At 39.5% G+C, this 23,477-nt stretch overlaps 1 protein-coding gene across 3 annotated transcripts in view; it reads right to left on the bottom strand.

Moving 5' to 3' along the window:
* LOC136874115 (tax1-binding protein 1 homolog) overlaps positions 1–23,477 on the bottom strand; it is a 228,603-nt gene that overhangs the window by 107,875 nt on the left and 97,251 nt on the right. For all 3 annotated transcript variants that reach the window (XM_068227663.1, XM_067147670.2, XM_067147671.2), the window contains exon 8: positions 4,492–5,138. In XM_068227663.1, coding sequence (XP_068083764.1) covers positions 4,492–5,138 — 647 coding nt within the window. The remainder of the gene's footprint in view (positions 1–4,491; positions 5,139–23,477) is intronic.

The raw sequence follows: 23,477 nt of genomic DNA, 5'->3' as shown, positions 1-23,477 counted from the left end.
TACCTCCTAGATATGTGCATTTTCAATTCCTTCACTGTGTATCACAAGATCGTTGCTAGAAGAAAGACGAGCTACACAGACTTCCAAACTAGCATTGCACAGCAGCTACTAGAGACTGTTCAGTTACCGGAGTACTCGGTTCGAGGTCGAGCTTCAGCGAGCACCACCCCAACCAGATTACAAGCTAAATCATGGGCCCACCTTCCTATGTGTATTCCCCCTACAGAGAAGAAATCAAAAATCACAAGAAGGTGTGTTGTGTGCTACAGCCGGGGTAAAAGAAGCGAAAGTTGCTGGCAGTGCAAAAAGTGTGGCGTAGCTCTTCACTTAGAAGAATGTTTTGAAGTGTACCACACCCAGCAGACATACTAAAATAGCGGCATTGGTAAGTTTATTACTTCGTTATCATGCATGAAAATTTTCAGAAAGGAATATTTACTGGTTGGTTTTGTATGATTTTCTAAATAATAGTGTGATGACGACGGCCGTAGAGCGGTATTTAAATGTGATTTCTTAGTGAACTCCTATGGTATTTAAATGTGAGACGAATGGGTTAAGGCAGAAACAGGTTCCAAGAAGGACATTCCGGGAATCATTAATGAACAAAGGGAGTGTGTATGCGAGGATCTTCAAAAGGCAGAAGTATTCAGCCAGCAGTATGTAAAGATTGTTGGTTACAAGGATAATGTCCAGATAGAGGAGGTGACTAATACTAAAGAAGTATTAAAATTTACCTATGACAGCAATGACATTTACAGTAAGACACAAAAGTTGAAAACTAGAAAAGCAGCTGGAATTGATAAGGTTTCGGGGGATATACTAAAGACACTCCAAAAGACCCGACTTGATCATGTGAAAAATGATGAGATCAGATCTAACCTAGGTCTAAATGAATCGATGGAGGAAGGACTTAGGTCATCTAGACTTAAATGGTTTGGGCATGTTAAACGAATGAATAGCACAAGGTTACCATGTGCTTATCTGGAAAAGAGAATAACAGGTAGAAGACCAGCTGGAAGACCAAGAAGAAGATGGATGGACCAACTGAGGGAAGACTTGGAGAGAAGAGGATGGAATTGGGAATCTGTCTTGGACAACGAAATGTTTTTGAATAGGCAACTTTGGAAGACGCTAGTTTTCAAACACCCTACCCGGCTCGCTGGAAGGGCAAACCGATGATGATAATGATGATACTAAAGACAATGGGTTGGGATATAGTACCCTATCTGAAGTAATTTGATTATTGTTTGCATGAAAGAACTTTACCAAATGAATGGAGTTGCTATAGTAGCCCCTGTATATAAAGGAAAGGGTGATAGACATAAAGCTGAAAATTACAGGCCAGTAAGTTTGACATGCACTGTATGTAAGCTTTGGGAAAGCATTCTTTCTGATTATATTAGACATGTTTGCAAAATTAATAACTGGTTTGACAAAAGGCAGTTTGGGTTTAGGAGAGGTTATTCCACTGAAGCCCAACTTGTAGGATTCCAGCAAGATATAGCAGATATCTTGGATTCAGGAGGTCAATTGGACTGTATCGTGATTGACCTGTCTAAGGCATTTGATAGGGTGGATCATGGGAGACTACTGGCAAAAATGAGTGCAATTGGACTTGACAAAAGAGTGACTGAATGGGTTGCTCTGTTTCTAGAAAAAAGAACTCAGAGAATTAGAGTATGTGACGCTTTATCTGTCCCTGTAAAAATTAAGAGGGGAATTCCTCAAGGCAGTATTATTGGACCTTTACGTTTTCTTAGATATATCAATGATTGAATCAGAGATAAGGCTTTTCGCAGATGATGTTATTCTGTACAGAGTAATAAATAAATTACAAGATATTGAGCAACTGCAAAATGACCTCGATAATGTTGTGAGATGGACAGTAGGCAATGGTATGATGATAAACGGGGATAAAAGTCAGGTTGCGAGTTTCACAAATAGTTTTAATTACTGCGTTGATGGGGTGAAAGTTCCCTTTGGGGATCATTGTAAATACCTAGGTATTAATATAAGGAAAGATATTCATTGGGGTTATCACATAAATATGATTGTAAATAAAGGGTACAGATCTCTGCACATGGTTATGAGAGTATTTAGGGGTTGTAGTAAGGATGTAAAGGAGAGAGCATATTTGTCTCTGGTGAGACCCCAACTAGAGTATGGTTCCAGTGTATGGGACCCTTACCAGGATTACTCGATTCAGGAACAGGAAAAAATCCAAAGAAAAGCAGCTCGATTTGTTCTGGGCGATTTCCGACAAAAGAGTAGCATTACAAAAATGTTGCAAAGTTTGGGCTGGGAAGACTTGGGAGAAAGGAGATGAGCGGCTCGACTAAGTGGTATGTTACCAATATAAATGGTCCGTTATTGGACATTATAAATTTTCCAGTGAACTCATTCCTGGTTACCAGCGCTTCGCCCCCATGTACCAGGCTGGGCTCATCAGTTGGTACCTAGCACACCTACCAAGACGCTGGCTAGTGCATACCGTGGAGGCCACTGACAGTGCCAATGCACTATGAGAGACTTTGTCTCATTACCGGAAATTGATGCCTGCTTGGCTATCAGATGATATAGATGTTGATCCCTATCATCTATATCATTAAGTGGTATGTTCCGAGCTGTCAGTGGAGAGATGGCGTGGGAGGACATCAGTAGACGAATAAGTTTGGATGGTGTCTTTAAAAGTAGGAAAGATGACAACAGGAAGATAAAGTTGGAATTCAAGAGGACAAATTGGGGCAAATATTCGTTTATAGGAAGGGGAATTAGTGATTGGAATAACTTCCCAAGGGAGATGTTCAATAAATTTCCAATTTCTTTGCAATCATTTAAGAAAAGGCTAGGAAAACTACAGATAGGGAATCTGCCACCTGGGCGACTGCCCTAAATGCACATCAGTAGTGATTGATTGAGACTGTGCATTTAATTGAAAACAGCAATTTTTGCACATAGCAGGTATTCTATTTACACCGACGATATCAAGAAAAGAAAGAGGCAGTGAATTGGCCATACACTGCACAGACCTGATCACAGCATTGCAAAACCAGCTCTTGAGCGGAATCCTCAGGGCCAGATGAGGAGAGGAAGACCTACTATAAGGTGACATGGAGATCAGTGGAGATAAGAAAGTGAGCAGCTTGCGTATACATATAGAAAGATGAAACACATGGCACATCACAGAACCAGATCGCAAAACCTTGTCTCGGCTCTATACTCCTCAACAGGAATTTAAGGAATTAACTAACTAAAAGGTGTCTCCAATACGAAGACAATATTAACCATTTTTTAAACCCTCTGCAATATTTAACTCAGGAATGAACATTCTGGTACTGTTTTGAAAGTATATGATGGTATGATCTTCTTTTAACCTTTCATGGTTCACCATTATAATAATGTTTTGCTCAGTGTTTAATTATGTGTATTCGGTTTCAAGAGGACTATTTCATGCTTTGATGTACAATATTGTATTGTTCACATTTTAATGCCTCGTTCATTTTGCTTCATTAATTTTTATTCAATGTTGGCAGCTTAAGGAGGTCTAAAAATAGGACCGAAACATGTTTTATAAAATGTCTGCATAAAAGTATTTTAGATAGATCTGAACGCTACAATTTCTATTAAAGAAATTGATCTTATTTCACTGATTTCATAAAGTGGGATTTACTGAACGAGAAGACTCAGGCGATGAAGATGATTATGCACTCAGTTGTGATGAAGAATGGGACAGTTTGGGAGAATGGGCATTTTCTTTTTATGAATACACAGACATTGAGAAGAAACTCATTCCTACGGAACCCATGACCATCAGCAAAATTGTTGAAGGCATTCGGTATTTCCACTGCTTCTTGCATGAGCATGAACTGAATATTCCTTATGTTGAAAGGAGCTTCTTCGTCTCCAACATCTTGACCCCAAAAGAGGGTAGTAAATGCCTGTTTGGTTGATGGTGATAGTTTCTATGAAACTACGACTTTTTACAATCTCCTTTACGTCATACCGATACAGATGAGTCTTAAGGCAACAATCGGATAGGAATGGACTAGGAGTGGGAAGGAAGTGACCGTGGCTTTAAAGTACAACCCCAGCATTTGCCTGGTGTGAAAATGAAAACCCACGGAAAACCATCTTCAGGGTTGCTAACAATGGGGTTGGAACACACTATCTACCGAATGCAAGCTGATAGCTACATGATCCAAGCCGCACAACCATTTGCTCAGTGAAACTAAAATAATTAAAATCCCCAACTTTGACTTGTTTTTTCAAACACACAAAAATTTGCAAAATAGACGTAACTATTAAGCACAGTGACCATCATTCATAAATAACTGATGATCATAATGACTTGTCAACACAACATCAACAACTATCGAGATCACTGTCACCAGGTCAGTGATGATCGTACCCTTATATCACAGATCATGGGTAATTATTCAAAACTAGGCAATCCTAGGTAGAAAAGGAATAAGATTAATAGTCAGAACTCACCTCATTCAGCCTACATTTGACTGTCACTATTCGTTCCCCTAAGAGCATGACACAGCTAGCTGCTTCCTTCAATTGGGCTTCAGTAGTCTTCTTCTCAATCTCAAGCTTTGCAAGATGTACCTCGAGTGAGTTAACAGATTCAGATCGGGACTTGGTTTCTTGCAGAGTCTTCTCCAAATCTGCCTTTTCAATTTCCAATTCATTAATTCTCTTAGCCAAAATTTTTCTTTCTTCATCAACTTTGGTTTGATCAATTTTACTCCTTGCTTCTGCAGAGACTAATTTTGATTCCATCTCCAACAGAATGCTTTCTTTCTCAGAAAGTTTCTTTTGAAGCAGTTTTACCTCTTCAATTCTTTCCGAGAGAGTGATATCTCTTTCATGTAGAGTTAGTTTGGTATTCTTCAGTTGCTGCTGAAGAGCTCCACACTCCTCAGTTCGCTTTTGGACAACACCACACATATTCGCAAGGTCTCGCTCTGCTCCAGCGATTCGGGTCAACTCTGCCAGTAAGTTCTCCTTTTCCTGCTGCAATTGAGCTATTTTAATAGCATTTTCTCCATCAGGAGCAGGAGCAGATTTGCTGGGTTGAGTTGAAAGGGTCTGCTCTAGGAGGTCTTCCAAAGTCTGCTTCTCCAAACCAAGTTCTAAATGCAGAGGGGAAAAAAAAAAAAAGTGTTATTTCATATTGGTTGAAAAGTCTTTGTTTTACAAGTACTTCACTATCAGAAAAAAAAAAAAAAAAAAAAATGATGATGATGATGATTATTATTATATCAACAACATATGAAAGTATACAAGCTCTTTAGGCTTTTGCACGTGAATTTACCAGTATTTCACCCCAGTCTGGCAGCAGGTACATTAACTGAAATGCCAGAGCTCTACAAGACACTGGCCACTAGTGTGCCAGCTATCAAGACACCACTGCAAGCCCTGTTTAAAGCACAATACAGTAACCAGTACACTAGATGACATATGGTGTAACTCAACTTACTATAAATGGCTGCATTGTGCTTTAAAGGAGGCTCGAAAAGGTGTCTCAATAGCGCACTAGCTGCCAGCATCTTGGAGACATTAGGCATTCCAATCAATAAGCCCAATGCAAGACTAAGGTGAAATGCTGATAAAATTCCTCAATTGAAAAACCTTAAACAGCTTTAATACCTTCAATTCTAGTAAATATTATTCAAAATGATGGAAATGACTCACTGGCATATACCAATGGCTTTCAGCCATGCAATAGTGCATCTGACACAATGTACACACAAAGCTCTTAGCCAAGTGAGCTTCATCTGGTTTGAGAATGTATTTCAGACATTCTGCCACGAGATGGCATGATACGTTATGTAACATTTGTAAAAGGAAGAATTACTTTGTTTTTTGGAAGAAAAACTACAGTACAGTAGAGTCTCGATTATCCGACCTAAACGGGACCTGGAGTACGTCGGATCACCGAAAATGTCGGATAATACGGAATAACTTTAAAAATGAACTAGAACAAACAGGAAGCCTATACTGTATTACTATGTTTTACGGTACTCTATCTCTTGACTTATCAGTTCAATTGTACAGTAGATGCAGTATTGAACGAAAACATTATAAATGTCTTACGAAAAGAAACTTGTCACCAATGTCTGCTTGCCTGCTGATTCACATTTCCTTGCCGCGAGATCCTACCATCAACGACAATCCTTCACTGTTAGTCATCGTTTTCTCCTTTTGTTCTGCAATGCCTCGTTCTTCTTCTTCTTCATCCTCATTTTCGTTAGCATTCACAAAACCAACACTATCAGGGTCGGTTAGTTCAAACTACTCATCTTGTGCACACCACTTACTCACATCTTGAGTCATAGCATCCTCACAACCAGGAATGCAATTCAATAGGGGAACAATGTTTTCCACATCTTCTTGTACCACCTCCTCTTGATGTTCAACCTCACTCAGCAATATGTTCCAAGACTTTCTAATGTCGTCGTTTCAACTCCTTCCCAAGACTGCGCTATCCAGTATGTCACGTCTTTCATGTTGTTTCGTTTTAACTTTTCTATCATGTCGTTGTCATTGTCCATTTTCTCTATCAGGGATGAAAGGAGTTTCCGCCGATATTTCCTCTTCAATGTTTCCAGCACACCTTGGTCCATCGACGGCATAATGACGTTTACATTAGGAGGGAGGAACATGACTTTGATGTCACCATTGCTCTTCATTTGGGTGTGATGGAGCATTGTCTAGAAGAAGAAGAGCTTTTCTAGGGAGATTGTTTGAGATAAAACTTTTTCTACACCTGGAACAAACTGTGTAAACAACAATCTTTTAAGAAGTCAGCAGACATCCAGGCAGCCTTTTGATTCATGTAATGGACTGGAAGAGCATTAACAGAAATGTTTTTAATGTCCTACGATTCTTTGCTTTACCGATCTTAAGCAATTTTGCTTTTAAATTCCCAGTAATATTACTACAGGCAACAACAGTAACTCTTTCCTTACTACGCTTGTAGCCAGGTACAGATGTCTTGGCTTGGGCTGCAAGAGTTTTGATGGCAGCATCTTGAAATTCAGCCCAGTCTCATGACAATTAAAAATCTGATCACTGGTTAATCCTTCAGCAAGAATTATTTATTGAAATTCCCTTTTAAATTTTACACCCTCATCAGAGTTAGCTGACAGTTTTTCTCCACAGATATTAAGCTGTCCAATGCCGTTCTGTGTTTTCCACCGATGAAGCCACCTACCATTGGCAGGAAATTTAGGGTCCCCTTCATTAAACTCCTTCTGGAAATAACACCGCCATTTCTTGCAAAATGGGGTCAGATATTGACAGGCCCTTTCCCCGGTTTTGAGTGAACCAAAGAAATATTGCTTCACTTACCTTTTCATACTCACAGTTTTCATTGTTTTTCTAATTTTCAGTGCATCGCTTGTTGCTCTGGTAGAGCATCACTTTTCAATTTCTTCTCTCTTATGTTTCCAGTCTCCCACTGTAACACGTCCAACACCATAATCTAAAGCCACTTCTTAAAGAGTTTCCCCATTGTCCAATCTCTTTAACCCACTCAACTTGTCTTCCACAGAAACAATCACTTTCTTCCGTTTACTCGCCATACTCACAGAGGATATGAAAACTGTAATATCTGCGCCCAACCAATACTACACTGAACAATGACTGAAGACTCACTGCACCTGCCCGTGAGAAAAATTCGGTCCTACCACATGACTGCCAGTGCTTGTCCCAAGGTCGCACCCTCCAGACCGGGTGTACCAGAATTGCCTCCACGTAAAGTTCAAATTAAGCCTACCACTGTCGGATAATACGGAATGTCGGATAAGCGAAGTTATAATACCAATATAAATGGTCCATTATTGGACATTATAAATTTTCCAGCTAGCTCATTCTTGGTTGCCAGCGTTTCGTCCTCGTGTGCTAGGGTGGGCTCGTCAGTTGGTACCTAGCACACCTACCAATACGCTGGCTAGTGCATACCGTGGAGGCCACTGCGTAGGCTAACTGGAGCCACCGGCAGTGCCAATGCACTAAGAGACTTTGTCTCATCACTAAAAATTGATGCCTGCTTGGCCATCAGATGATATAGATGTTGATTCCCATAGGGAATCAACATCTATATCAGGATAAGCGAAGGTCGGTTGAGCGAGACTCTACTGTACATTATCTTGACTAGTTCATGTTCTAATAGACACCAAGTTACATCCTGATTGCGTCTGACTCCATCCGACCCAAGACTGGTAAGAGTTATCATGTTGCATACAAGGTAGTTCTTAGCAAGCAGTGATATTTCTGAACTTCTGAAGAGAGCAAGTGAAAGAAAGTCAGAAATGGAAGATTGTAAATTGTTAACAGATTCAAGTCACAATAAATGGCCACATTGTTCACTGTGGAAACAGATTTAATTTGCCCACCAGTGGTTTTGAGCATATTTGTCACATAAAAACATGCATAAAACATTAACTAATGAAGATAATTCCCTCAAATTTTGCATTCATGCCACTGAAAGTTATGACTTGCCCATCATACTTCAATCCTTGAATGACTGCTGGCTGTGGTACAAATGTTTTGTTTGAAATAATTTCAAAAAGAGCAGATCTGTGTACTCTAAAAATATAGCAAGTTAGGACAGTGGGCAGAGTCTAAATTTTTTATAAGTATTTCCAAAACACTGCTGTATCCATGAAATGGATATACTGTATATAAGGATTACTTATTTTATTCTCCAATTTCAAATCACTATGGGTTTTTTTGCATCACCAGCCGCATGCTTTTGGAAGGACCTAGCGTGGCACTTTCACTCTCAATTTCTTTAATGCTCTCACACTCAAGCAACTTTCACTGTTATCACTACCCTCGAAGTCTGATTCATTTTCCAAAATGTCATTATTGCTATAATCACTATCTAGAACTGTCTACAAGTGCTTTCAAACTCTCGTCATTACCGCGATGCTGGTTCTACTGCATAATGAATACTGGAAAACAATGAAAATAAACTGTTGTTCAACAATCCCAGTGTCGCACAGAAATACAGACAGCATTGTTTCCCAACAGTACATGCCTCTAGTTCCTTACAGTGTGTATCGTGAGAACTTATATTGCAAATGTAATATACGAAGACAAGCGAGACACTGCGTGGTTGTGAGATGAGCTCATCATTTGATTGATGCATCAAAACATTGTGTGAGACAATAGCTCATCAAATGACGTGAATGAATTAACTGGCAGTAAACAGTAGTGGATCCAAGAAAAGCGTTGTTGAATTAAAAAATTCTGAAAGTGAGAATGTGATGTTGCGAGACAGAGTTCAAGTACAAAACCCAAAAATGAACAGTCAAAATGGGAGAGAAAAGGCAGCAAACACAAAAGTGTTCTAGGAATATTACTCACACAACACTGTGGTCTATGTCTGGCTCCATGGCTAAATGGTTAGCATGCTGGCTTGGTGACTGGTCACAGTACAGGGGTCCCGGGTTCGATTCTCGACAGGGTCGGGAATTTTAACCATCACTGGTTAATTTTGCTGGCACGGGGGCTGGGTGTATGTGTCTTCATTATCATTTCATTCTCATCACGATGCGCAGGTCGCCTACGGATGTCAAATCAAAAGACCTGCACCTGGCGAGCCGAACATGTCCTCGGACACTCCCAGCACTAACAAGCCATACGCCATTTCATTTCACTGTGGTGCATAAAAGTCCTTTATTTAGCCGATATCTAGTGATGGTGGTGGTGATTAATGTTTTATGAGGAAGTAAAACTGGGCAACCATCCTCTCGTAACATTAATCAGATGAAAAAGGGAGAAATCTGACACTTCAAAAAATTATGGTATCTGCAAGAGAAAGGGAAGAGCCTCAACGAGGAGCAAAAAAATAAAAGACTCCCTAGGCATCGTACACCTAATGATGTCAGGGTCGGAAAAGCATAAGAGTTAACCGTGGGAAGTCACGTACGAAAGATGAAAATGAAAGCAATGTCAGACTCAGCTACAGGATCCACGGTCACCCACCCACTCTCCCAAAATGAAAGCCCATGGATCCCCTTTTAGCCGATATGAATACAGCAGTTGTCTTGTGGTTTTGCACATCTCTGATTACTTCAGATTTTTCCAAACCATAAAAACCTACTGAGAGTTAAATTTTAAAAAAGAAGGTCTAGAAGTAAGATTAAAGATTCTTTCATTTCATTAATTAAAGTTTACACAAGAACTCACAAACAGATGTGAATCATGCAAATTAAATATTAATTCTGGGTGTGCAGAGGGCTAGAAAATTGATATGACAATGCGTTAAATTATGGTTCACTTTTTATTTTAATTGGCTTTATATTGCACCGACATAGATAGAAATTAGGGCGATGATGGGACAGGAAAGGACTAGAAGTGAGGAGAAAGCAGCCGTGGCCTTAGTTAAGGTATAGCCCCTGCAACTGCCTGGCGTGAAAATGGGAAACCATGGAAAATCAACTTTAGGGTTGCTGACAGTGGTGTTCGAACCCACTATCTCCCAAATGCAAACTGACAGTTATGTGACCCAAATCATGCAGCCACTCGCTTGATTTATGGGTCCTTATTAGGAATTTCACTTTTGATATAAAAGCCAAATGCAAGCACTGATAATAAGTGAAGGCACATTATGTCCCCTAGTACACTGTCACTATTGTGCTCTAAAGGAGACTTGCTATGGAATCTCAACAGCGCCCTACCCACCAATGTCTTAGAGAGGTGCCACATTGGGGCAAAACATTGGTAATTTCATGATTGAAAAAGTCTGAAGAACCTGAATACTTTCAAATCCTGTTGATATTATATCTCAATCTATAAAAATAAATTATGGTTCCCTGTTGGGAAACTCATTTCCACTTTTTTTTTTTTTTTTTTTTTTTTTTTTTTTGTGTCCTGAGAAACTGATTACTGATTCAATGTCTGCTATACCAATAATGGGGCACATATAGAATTTTATGAAGGAATGTGAAGAAAGTCTCATTTCTCCTCATATTTTAAGACCATAATTTCCTAAATATGTTTATTCTATTATCATTTAGACTTTCATGGCCCGTGTAACTATTCATGAGGTATATTTTTGGGCTTATGCAGTGTAATTAATTATAAACACACACTCAACGCGTTTCGAAAGGAACCTTGCCTTTCTTCATCAGGAGACACAGAGAAAATGAAACGACGCATAACAGGTTGCTAGGAGAAAGCAACAAGGAACTTGAAATGGTGCCCTAAGATGTAAACGGGACGCCATTTTATCCCCAGATAGAGACAACGAATGGCAACAGTAAAGCATTACTCTCTAATGGTTCTGATAATAGGTAGCCATGATTCACTAAGGTTGTAACCTGTATCGCGGTTGAAATTATCTGGGTGTTTACGTATTTCAACCGCCTCCCTGATAATTCTTGGGCAATATTGCTTTATACGGGCAAGAACATCAACTTCTTGGAACAAAACATCACGACCAGGTGTTAAGGCATGATCAGCAACAGCTGATTTATCAGGTTGGTTGAGTCTGATACATCTGGTAAGTTCTTTGATGCGAGTACATACTGTTCTTGAAGTCTGCCCAATATAAACCTTGCCACAAGTACAGGGAACTCTGTAGATACCAGGTTGTTGCAATTTAGGCAAACTATCCTTAGTTGGTCGTAGGAGTTGCCTAATCTTAATCGATGTTCCAAAAACAGTTCGTACATGGTACCTACGTAAGATTTTAGCAATACGATTCGTCATGTTACGTATGTAAGGTAGGTAAGCAGTTCCTTTCACATCTTTTTTCTTAACAGACGTCCGATTATGTGTCGATTTAAGAGCCGCTGAGATCAAAGCTCTGCTGTAACCGTTGCTGATCACCGCTGGGTTCCGTGGTTCAAATTCCGGTCACTCCATGTTAAATTTGTGCTGGACAAAGTGGAGGCGGGACAGGTTTTTTCTCCAGGTACTCTGGTTTTCCCTGTCATAATTCATTCCAGCAACACTCTTCAATATCATTTCATTTCATCTGTCATTCGTTAATCATTGCCCCAGAGGAGTGTGACAGGCTTCGGCAGCCAGCACAATTTCTATCCTCGCCGCTAGCTGGGGCTTCATTCATTCCATTCCTGACCCGGTCGAATAACTGGAAACAGGCTGTGGATTTTCATTTCAATGTTTATTCTACTTAAAGCAGCAATTTAATAACTCTACAACTGGCAATATTAAGTCTTGTTGCGGCAGCCTTATATGGCAGCTTTTACTTGTCTAACTAAAGTAGAAAATATTACAAGGCATGAAATAAAATTGCAAAGTTTCATATATCTGTGTAAAGGTAATAAATGTACTGAGGATTGTCATGCTGACACGAAAATGAATAACTCTTTTTACTAGAAAAATGTACATTTAGTTAAAAAAAATGTAATTCCTAAATTCAAAATAATAATAATAATAATAATAATAATAATAATAATAATAATAATAATAATAATAATAATAATAATAATGGTTCATGGTGTGGGTTACTGTAGTCACGTCCTAGTTCGTGAACCATGGGCAACGGCTGAGGGGCCTAGTAAGTGGTCCTGAGAGTCGGGATACCAGTTGCTATGGAACGGGAGTGGGCATCTCGGACATATTCTGAGTCATGGCCCTCCTTGTGCCCAGGCGGCTAGGACTACACAATTCACCGGTGGTCCATAACCAGTTAAGAGAGATCCTCACTTGGACTATGTGCAAGTAGAGTAGCATCCTGCTTCATGAATTTACCGAGCTCAGAACATTTTAAGCAAGCCTTGGACCTGTGGGAGTAACGGAGTCTCACTTCCATTTGACAGGCGCGGGACTCCTTGGAAACAACTTGGCAAAGGAAATGGAATTCGATGGGGAGCTACCAATATTAATGGAGCTTATGGAACAAAGAAAGTAGAACTGGCTGAGTCAGCAAAGATGATGCATTTGGATGTGCTAGGTGAAAGTGATATTCAGGTAAGGGGAGATAACAAGGAAGAGATAGGAGATTATAAAGTGTACTTGACGGGTGTTAGAAAGGGAAGGGCAGAGTCTGGGGGAGGGCTCTTCATCAGGAACACCATTGCACGCAACATAGTTCCTGTTAGGCACGTAAATGAGCGAATGATGTGGGTAGATTTGTCAGTTGGAGGAATTAGGACTAGAATTGTCTCTGTGTATTCACCATGTGAGGGTGCAGATGAGGATGAAGTTGACAAGTTTTATGAAGCATTGAGTGACATCGTGGTCAGGGTCAACAGCAAGGATAGAATAGTGCTAATGCGCGGTTTCAATGCAAGAGTAGGGAATAGAACTAAAGGATATGAAAGGGTGATTGGTAAATGTGGGAAAGATATGGAAGCTAATGGAAATGGGAAGCGTTTGCTGGACTTCTGTGCTAGTATGGGTTTAGCAGTTACGAATACATTCTTCAAGCATAAGGCTATTCACCGCTACACATGGGAGGCTAGGGGTACCAGATCCATAATAGACTATATCTTAATTCAAGAAATCTGTTAGGAATGTACGAGTTTTCTGGGGATTTTTCGATGATACAGACCACTATCTGATCTGTAGTGAATTAAGTATCTCTAGGCCTAGGGCATAGAAAGTGAAATCTGTCTGCAAACGAATAAGGGTAGAAAATCTCCAGGACGAGGAAATTAGACAGAAGTACATGGATATGATTAGTGAGAAGTGTCGAACAGTGGACAGTAAGCAGGCTCAGGATATAGAAAGAGAATGGATGGCATACAGGGATGCTGTAATAGAAATAGCAAGGGAATGCCTAGGAACGACTCTGTGTAAAGATGGGAAAAGGCGAACATCTTGGTGGAATGATGAAGTGAGAGCAGCTTGTAAACGTAAAAAGAAGGCGTATCAGAGATGGCTCCAAACAAGGGCCGAGGCAGACAGGGATTTGTACGTAGATGAAAGAAACCGAGCAAAACAAATAGTTGTTGAATCCAAAAAGAAGTCGTGGGAAGATTTTGGTAATAACCTGGAAAGGCTAGGTCAAGTAGCAGGAAAACCTTTCTAGACAGTAATAAAGAATCTTAGGAAGGGAGGGAAAAAGGAAATGAACAGTGTTTTGAGTAATTCAGGCGAACTCATAATAGATCCCAGGGAATCACTGGAGAGGTGGAGGGAATATTTTGAACATCTTCTCAATGTAAAAGGAAATCATCCTGGTGGTGTTGCGAACAGCCAAGCTCACGGGGAGGAGGAAAATGATGTTGGTGAAATTACGCTTGAGGAAGTAGAAAAGATGGTAAAAAACTCCATTGTTATAAAGCAGCAGGAATAGATGAAATTACACCTGAAATGGTGAAGTATAGTGGGAAGGTGGTGGTGATTATTGTTTTAAGAGGAAGTACAACTAGGCAACCATCCTCTATATAACACTAATCAGAGAGAAAAAATGGAAGGGATCCGACACTTCGAAAAATGAAGCTATCGGCCAAAGGAAGACAAGGGCCACGAAGGGCGTGAAAATGAAAGACTCCCTAGCCCTCGCAAACCTAATAGTGTCGGGGTCAGAAAGGAACAAGGGTTGACCAAGGGAGGTCGGATAGGATAGGTGAAAGTGAGGAGCCTGGCACAAGTAAGTGGAAGCAATGCCAGCACTCAGCTGAGGGCCCCGTGGTCGCCAACCCACGCTCCAAAGTTCAGAGCCCCTGAGGCCCCTTTTAGTCGCCGCTTACGACAGGCAGGGGATACTGTGGGTGTTATTCTACTGCCCCCACCCACAGGGGGATATAGCGGGAAGGCAGGGATGAAATGGCTTCATAGAGTATCTCATTGATTAGTATACCAGACAAAGTATTCACTGGCATCTTGGACGGAAGGGTGCGATCAGTCGTTGAGAGGAAGCTGGATGAAAACCAGTGTGGTTTCAGACCACAGAGAGGCTGTCAGGATCAGATTTTCAGTATGCAGGTAACTGAAAAATGCTACGAGAGGAATAGGCAGTTGTGTTTATGTTTCGTAGATCTAGAGAAAGCATATGACGGTACCGAGGGAAAAGATGTTCGCCATACTGGGGGACTATGGAATTAAATGTAGATTATTAAAATCAAAGGCATTTATGTTGACAATTGGGCTTCAGTGAGAATTGATGGTAGAATGAGTTCTTGGTTCAGGGTCTTACAGGGGTTAGACAAGGCTGTAATCTTTCGCCTTTGCTGTTTGTAGTTTACATGGATCATGTGCGGAAAGGTATAAAATGGCAGGGAGGGATTCAGTTAGGTGGAAATATAGTAAGCAGTCTGGCCTATGCTGACAACTTGGTCTTAATGGCAGATTGTGCCGAAAGCCTGCAGTCTAATATCTTGGAACTTGAAAATAGGTGCAATGAGTATGGTATGAAAATTAGCCTCTCGAAGACTAAATTGACGTCAGTAGGTAAGAAATTTGAGAGAATTGAATGTCAGATTGGTTATACAAAGCTAGAACAGGTCGATAATTTCAAGTATTTGGGTTGTGTGTTCTCCCAGGATGGTAATATAGTAAGAGAGACTGAATCAAGGTGTAATAAAGCTAATGCAGTGAGCTTGCAGGTGCGATCAACAGCATTCTGTAAGAAGGAAGTCAGCTCCCGGATGAAACTATCTTTACATTGGTCTGTTTTCAGACCAACTTTGCTTTATGGGAGCGAAAAATGGGTGGACTCAGGATATCTTATTCATAAGTTAGAAGTAACAGACATGATGGTACAAACAGGTGGGAACAATGGCAGGAGGGTACTTGGAATGAAGAGATAAAGGCTAACTTAGGCATGAACTCGATGGATGAAGCTGTACGCATAAACTGGCTTCGGTGGTGGAGTCATGTGAAGAGAATGGAGGAGGATAGGTTGCCTAGGAGAATAATGGACTCTGTTATGGAGGGTAAGAGAAGTAGAGGTAGACCAAGACGACGATAGTTAAACTCAGTTTCTAATGATTTAAAGATAAGAGATATAGAACTAAGTGAGGCCACAACACTAGTTGCAAATCAAGGATTGTGGTGGCATTTAGTAAATTCACAGAGGTTTGCAGACTGAACGCTGAAAGGCATAACAGTCTATGATAATGTATGTATGTATGTATGTATGTATGTATGTATGTATGTATGAATAATAATAATAATAATAATAATAATAATAATAATAATAATAATAATAATAATAATAATAATAATAATAATAATAATAATAATAATAATAATAATACTACAAGTTTTGATCACATGCACACAAAAATGAAACACAGCACAAACAACCTGAGATATACAGATTGTCAATACTCTATCTGTAATACACTTACAAAAGTTTCATCTCTCTGAGAATTATATTCCTGAAAATATTTGGAAAAAATGCTCAGCCGGTGTGAACTTAGACCACATTGTTACCATAAGTTTTTCTTTCTTCTGATATCTGAAGCGATCTCTTTTCACTTCCGACTTAGTCTGCCAAAAATACTTTTGAATGTAAAGATTTGCAAACTATTTGAAAAAGAAAACATGTGGTAACAAAATTATACCAGAAAAATGAACAACTTTTTTCCTTTGTCTTGCATTCCACCACTACACCATGTTGTTTGTTTCTTTCTTTCTTTCTTTCTTACCTTTCCTGATGTTCTGCACATGTTTTCTCTGTACACGTTACAAATGCACTCTAAAAATTATTCCATTCCTGTTCTACAAGACTAATATATGTCCATGGTATCAATTTTTGTAATATATATATAAAATAAGAATTTCGTCTGTACACTGCTCAGAATTTAAAAAGAATGGTATTTCTGTATCGGCCGTGTTCACAGAAACAAGGAAATGCACTTTTTAATTTTCCATCATTTCTGTCTGTTGTCTGTATGTATGTACGGGCATCACGAGAGAACAGCAGAACAGAATGAAAATGGTATGTAGAGTCAGAGAAATAGCCACTAAAATCTAGGCTATAAATAATTACATTCACACACAGTGAAATGGTAGTTTAGGGGAAGGCCTAAAATTTAATTCTGAAATATCTTTGTTATTAGTAGGGAGCGGATTTTTATGTGCTAAAAATCTGAAAAATATTTATTTTTTATGTGCTGAAAAACTTTAAAATATGTGATAAAAAATTGAAATTATTTTCCTTTAAATATCACATAACTACTCGCGCTCAAGAAGTAAATAAGTATAATGTTTTGTATTTGAATATGGTGCTACCAAACATGCGATGGGATAAAAAATTGAAATTATTTTCCTTTAAATATCACATAAATACTCGCGCTCAAGAAGTAAATAAGTATAATGTTTTGTATATGAATATGGTGCTACCAAACGTGCTCCTTAAGGCAAAATGGGTCTGTGATATGCCAGAGTAGATATTATGAATGGTTATTTTTTTAAAGGTAATGTTTTGTTTAAATATGGCAAAAGCAACCTATCATCTTTGAAAAAATAGTACCAGTTCGTACTCACCCATCACACGCTGGAATATTAGTTGCTAGAAGTAGTCTCAGAATTGCAGTGAACAACAAAAGTCATCTCCAAATTGTCCATCACAAATGCATGCCGATTATACTTAAAGAACGCCTTATACTGCGAAAACGATCGCCCCACACCACAGGAAGTCAGACGAGCATAGTTAAAGAGAGGAATGTCACCAACAATAACGCCATCAATTTCGCCAACATGAACACCCTCTTAATACATTAGAAATTTGGCACGTTGTTTGAAATCCTTTGTTTTTCCTGAACAAATTTTGATGTTTGACCTTTAACAGTCCCTGTACCTGCGAAGCCAGGAGTGAATCCAATTTATTTTCAATAGCGCGCACTTCCTTCACTGTTTCGGACAACAGGTTAGTGGATTTTTCAAGTATGTCTATAGTTTTACACAAGAAGCTTAGATTGGCAGATATAAACGCCAAATCATTTTTCAAAGAGCTGTCTTTTAGTATCTCTTGAAGAATCTCAATTGACGACGCGTCGTTTTTATCTAGCACGTTCACAACGGATGCAAAACTTTCGAAATTGTCTGCGTAGTATACCACAGCGCTAAGCCAAGTACCCCACCGTGTAACAATAGGCAGAGGAGGAAGCGCAAGATCCGGGTTTTTCTCTTTAAAGAGATCGATTCTTGAAGGTGCTTTTACGAAGACTTTTTTGCCATTAGACATTAATTTATCCACTTGAGGATACTGAGCCCGCACAGTTTCACATAAACTATGTAGAGCATGAACAACGCAAGTTACGCGTATCATTTTCGGAAAGCTCACAGAAAGGCCTTCGGCTGCCTTTTTCATGTAAGCTGCACTGTCAGTAAGGAAAAGCAATACATGGTCGTATTTTATACCTTTTGGCCAAAGTAAGTGCATGGCTTCATTGAATAACCTAGCTACAGTGACATGGTTTGCAGCAAGCATTTCTTTACGCGCTAGCAAATGAGAATGTTCGCAAGCAGTTTTGTCATTCTTCAACACACCAACTACAACATTTCCTACTTTTCTGCCACTTGAATCAGTGGTTTCGTCAATGCTCACCCACAGTTTTTCGCTATCACATACTGCCCAAATTCTCTGCATAGTTTCTTCGTAACATTTTGGGAGATAGTTTTTCCTTAATGTGCATTCGTCTGGAGGCTCAAAATTAATGTACTTTGTTAGGAAATTTCTCAGTCCCGGATTATTTATTTTACCAAGAGGAATGTTGGCGCAAACAAATGTTCTGCACACATCTAAATAATACTGGGAATATTTAGATGGGCCTGCATTTGAAGTAGCTGGTTCAGCTATTAGTAATTGTCGCGAACGCACACGCGAAGCAGCCGCAGTATGCTTATTTCCAGACAAATGCTGGGTTACTTGAGAACGTTGATCTGCACGTACTGTTTTACCACACGGTTGGCAAAATAATACTTTTCCATCGGTAGTGAAAATGCTTTTAAATTCCACTACATGTTGTTGAAGACGCGATCTTGTACTCGACTTCTCTTTTGGCATTATTTTGCAGGTTACGACACACGCATTTACGGTGAATCACTGTCTCAATAAAAAGAATAGCAGCGGACACTGAAGGAAATATTTCTTACAAATCCATACAAAATCACACGACCACGGGAATGATATATGGACCCGAACAGCTAACCTTACTCTTAGGAGTGATGAAATTCCACTACCTAATGGTGGGGCAATATTCTTCCGAGTCTCCCATGTCGTAACGGAATTACGTCACCTTATCTCTCCGTGATTGCCTTTCGCTGATATTCTATAAACAAAACCCGAGAGGGCCGACTCATAAAGAGTTGGAATGACATCATGCAAGGAAACATCTTGTGCGGCAAATCAAATTGCTGTCTAAATGAAACGACGTAGCCAGTGACCAGCAAGTTTTAGAAATGGAGGGAAGTCCATAAATAGCCGAAACATTCAGATACATGATGTTAAATACACTGTTAAAAACAATACCGTAATCTTAAAATGAAAATATGAGCATTATTTTATAACACAGAAGCATTTTCAATTTTATTGATTAACAAATATTGCCGATTTATGTGCTTATTATATATTTTCTTAAAATATGTATTTACATTTTAAAAATGTGAAAATATGTGTTTTTATGTGAAATAAGATTCAGTTTTTACACTTGGGGATGCACAATAGGAATAATGAACTTCGTAACCTGCGTTAAAACTTACGCTAGAAAAATATGTAATTACAAAAGAATCCGCTCCCTAGTTATTAGTGGTCTTATCGATAAATACTACATAACCAAAGATATATAGAATTAAATTTCCGATCATTTATGTCTTACACATTTTTACCGCAACAGCTATGAAAACTGAGAAATTCATGAATTTTGATTTTTGTGGCTAAGTCCATATCACCACAAAAATATGAGTGAACAAAATATAATGACAATAGGTTAAGTCAGGGAATAAGGCGCTGCAGTCTAGGTTATAAATAATTTTATGCATGTTGCACGAAATGGTAGTTTAGGGGAAGAGGCCTAAAATTTAATTTTTAAGTACCTATGTATTGGTCCTGTAGTCAAGTACTACACAAGAAAATTTATAGAGAATATAATTTCCGATCATTTATGTTTTAATACAACTTTACTGTACCATCTTTGATAACAGAATTCATGAATTTAGCCTTTTGTTGCTTAGTCCATATCAACGCCGAGCATTGCTAACATGGAAATAGTGTTAAATCGAGTTAACTGGCAATAGTTTTTTTATTGATGGTCTTAACGTGTAAAACTGTGTAGCCATTGGTCCATATCGACAAGAAAAATTGAGATGATGATTAAAAGAATGAGAAAAAATCGTACAGACACGATCCCTTTAAGAATAACGATTGCTTGAAGAATAAGACAAGAGGAAGTCATGAGAGAAGGAAGAAATCTCTTTACATTAGATACCCTAATATCATAGAGTCGGAAGGCCTAGAATATCGAAAGCTCATAAAATTGATCAACAATAACATTACACTGACCATTGTTTGTTGTGATGTGCTTTGTCCCTTCCACTGACATTCATCTCCGATAAATGCGATTACTGCTGTATGCTGAGTATTATCTGCGCACCTCTTCTGGATAGATTTACACCCTAGTGCTGAATAGGTCGACCTCGGCAATCTTCGAGATTCGTATTGGTAACCTTTGAACACAAACTATGAATCGAGTATGCATCGCCGTGCGACATCTGGCGTACACTTTACGTACTGGTGTTGTTTACATAACAAAGCCACCATACAGGTTAGAAGGTAACATGAGTGCGGAAAATAATCCTAGTACATCACAGGAACCACCAGGTACTCCTAAACGGAAACGACCATCAAGGCTTATACACAGCGAGGGACGTAAAATAATAGCACACGTCGTGACGTGCGATGGAAAAAAAGTAATAAACAGCTGCTCGAACCCCTAAACAAGTCTATCCAACGTGCTGCCGCGTATACGAGAAAATCCGTGGCCACTATTCATAGGATTAAGGCATTTACTGCCTCTCACCCCAGCGATTCACCATCCACACCTGGTAAAAGGAGGTGGTCTGTCTAACCAGTCTACCTAATCTGTTCAAACTAATATCATTATGGATACTAGTAGGTTGTCATGTGCAAGTGTTATATGATGTTCTCCTCTTTCTCATAGGAAGAGAACGTATGGGAAGATAGAACTGGACAATCACGAAAAACGAGTGATAAGGGACACCATCGAACACTTCTATACCGTCCAAAAAATGGTGCCTACTCTGAAGAAACTGATCCCTGTGCTGCAGAACGAAATTAAGTGGAAGTGGAGCCCAAAATCTCTCAGAAAAGTGTTGAAAGGTATAGGTTTTGTGTGGAAGAAGGTCCAAAACAAACGTGTGTTACTGCTGGAGCGGGCAGACGTCGTTGATTGGCGAGCACGATTCCTCGTCCAAATTAAACATGCTAGGGAAGAAGGCAAGGAAGTGTTTTACTTGGACGAGTCCTGGATTGACAATAATATAACAAGTGGAAAATGCTGGCAGAGAGGGCATGATGTTGTGGGTGTTACAGCATGGGGATCCTATTCGAAACGGCTAATCATTGCAAGGGTTGGATTTGAGAAAGGGTTCATTAGCGAAGCACAATTAATATTTGAAGCCAGAAGTACCCAAGGCGATTACCATGGCCAAATGAATGCCCATAATTTTGAGAAATGGTTCAAAACATCTGTGCTCCCTAATTTGCCTCCTGCATCCGTGATAGTGATGGATAATGCACCATACCATTCTCGACAGGTTGATAAAATACCATCGAGGTATGATACACGAGTGACAATGGTCCAGTGGCTACAGGGGAAAGGCATTGTCTGCGACACAAATCAAAGGAAAAAGGCCCTGTATAGATTAGTTCAGGAAAACAGGCCTCCTGAAACAAGTTATGCTGTTGACGTCATGGCTGCTGAACACGGTCACGTCGTCCTTCGTCTTCCCCCATACAACTATGATCTGAATGCCATGGAATTGGCATGGGCAAAAATAAAACGCAAGTTCAGAGGACACAATATAACGGGAGACTTGTCAGCACGAAACCTACGACGACTGACCATCCAGGCATTCAACTCAGTATCTGCTGAAGATTGGAAAGGGTACTGCAGAAAGTTGCACGAACGGGAAGAAGACTACTGGAGGCACGACGGTGTCATGGAAATAGCCCTGGACGATATTATAATTAATAGTATGGCAGAAAGCAGTGACAATTGTGAGAGTGATGTATCTGAGAATTCAACTGAATAAAGTTGTAGCAAATACATATTGGTCAATCATATCGATTCAATTCCGATTTCATTTTCATTCATTTGGCAGTACTACTGGTACCACGAGAGTTCCCTCCTTACTCCTCACCCCGGACGGAAATCTATCGATAAAAAGTGCGCAGATAATAAAACAGTCTCCATGAATATTGGCAGAAAATAGCTGGGGAGTTAGACTTTTTTTTTTAAACGTATGACATTGCCTACTTTCAAAATTGCTATCACTGCTCTACGGTTACTCCCAAAGGTTTCCTTAGGCATTGCTGTAACATCTGTAAGATCTTTCCAATGTCCTTTTTCCACTAAAATGTAATCAATCAACGTATTTGTTCTGTCTCCCCATTCATACCTGATAATCTTCCGGCTATTTTTCTTCCTGAACCATTTGTTTCCTATTTTTAGTTGGTTTCTCTGGCGAAAGTCCACTAAGATATCCCCTTATTCTTGTTGCCATATCCATATGGCCTCAGAATCTTCTTTCTTCCCATTCTCTCTTTTCCCACTTGTGTGTTCAGATCTCCATTATAATGACTTCAGTTGTCTTCAAAGCATTTCTCCATTTCTTCAAGGAATTGTACGTGGAACAGATCTCATATTCCTGTCTCAAACTGTATCTTTGCTATAATGTTATTAGCTTTATGCCCCACTAACTACTTTTATGGTTTTCGGAGACGCCAAGGTGCCGAAATTTAGTCCCGCAGGAGTTCTTTTACGTGCCAGTAAATTTACCGACATGAGGCTGACGTATATGAGCACCTTCCAAATAGCACGGACCGAGCCAGGATCAAACCTGAGAAGTTGGGGTCAGAAGACCAGCGTCTCAACCGCCTGAGCCACTCAGCCCAGTGTAACCTTGCTATGATCATTCTGTATTGATCTTCTTCACCTCCTCCACATGTATCAGGACATCCTTTCTAATGATAATTTTTACTCCATTAATGCATCCTGTCCTACACTGTAGAACAGCCTATACCCTTGCTTCTGTTTTCTTTCCCCTTTTCCTCTTCATTTTGTTTCACTAAGACCGAAGATGGTTGTGTCCTTCACCATCACCACCCTCTAATAAACGTCCCCCACCCCCTTTCTCTATTTATCATTTCTTTATCAATTACTACGGCAAGTTGTTTCGAGTTGAACCTCGTATTTCTTTCATTATTTCTTCCCATTTTTAATATATTTTTATTTGGCTTTATTCTTTTTTAACGTTTTAAATTATTTTAAAACCTATATATCCACTTTGATTTT

This window comes from Anabrus simplex, chromosome 5, assembly GCF_040414725.1.
Source record: "Anabrus simplex isolate iqAnaSimp1 chromosome 5, ASM4041472v1, whole genome shotgun sequence".
NCBI classification, from domain to species: Eukaryota; Metazoa; Arthropoda; class Insecta; order Orthoptera; family Tettigoniidae; genus Anabrus; species Anabrus simplex.
This window is presented reverse-complemented; position numbering and strand designations above follow the sequence as displayed.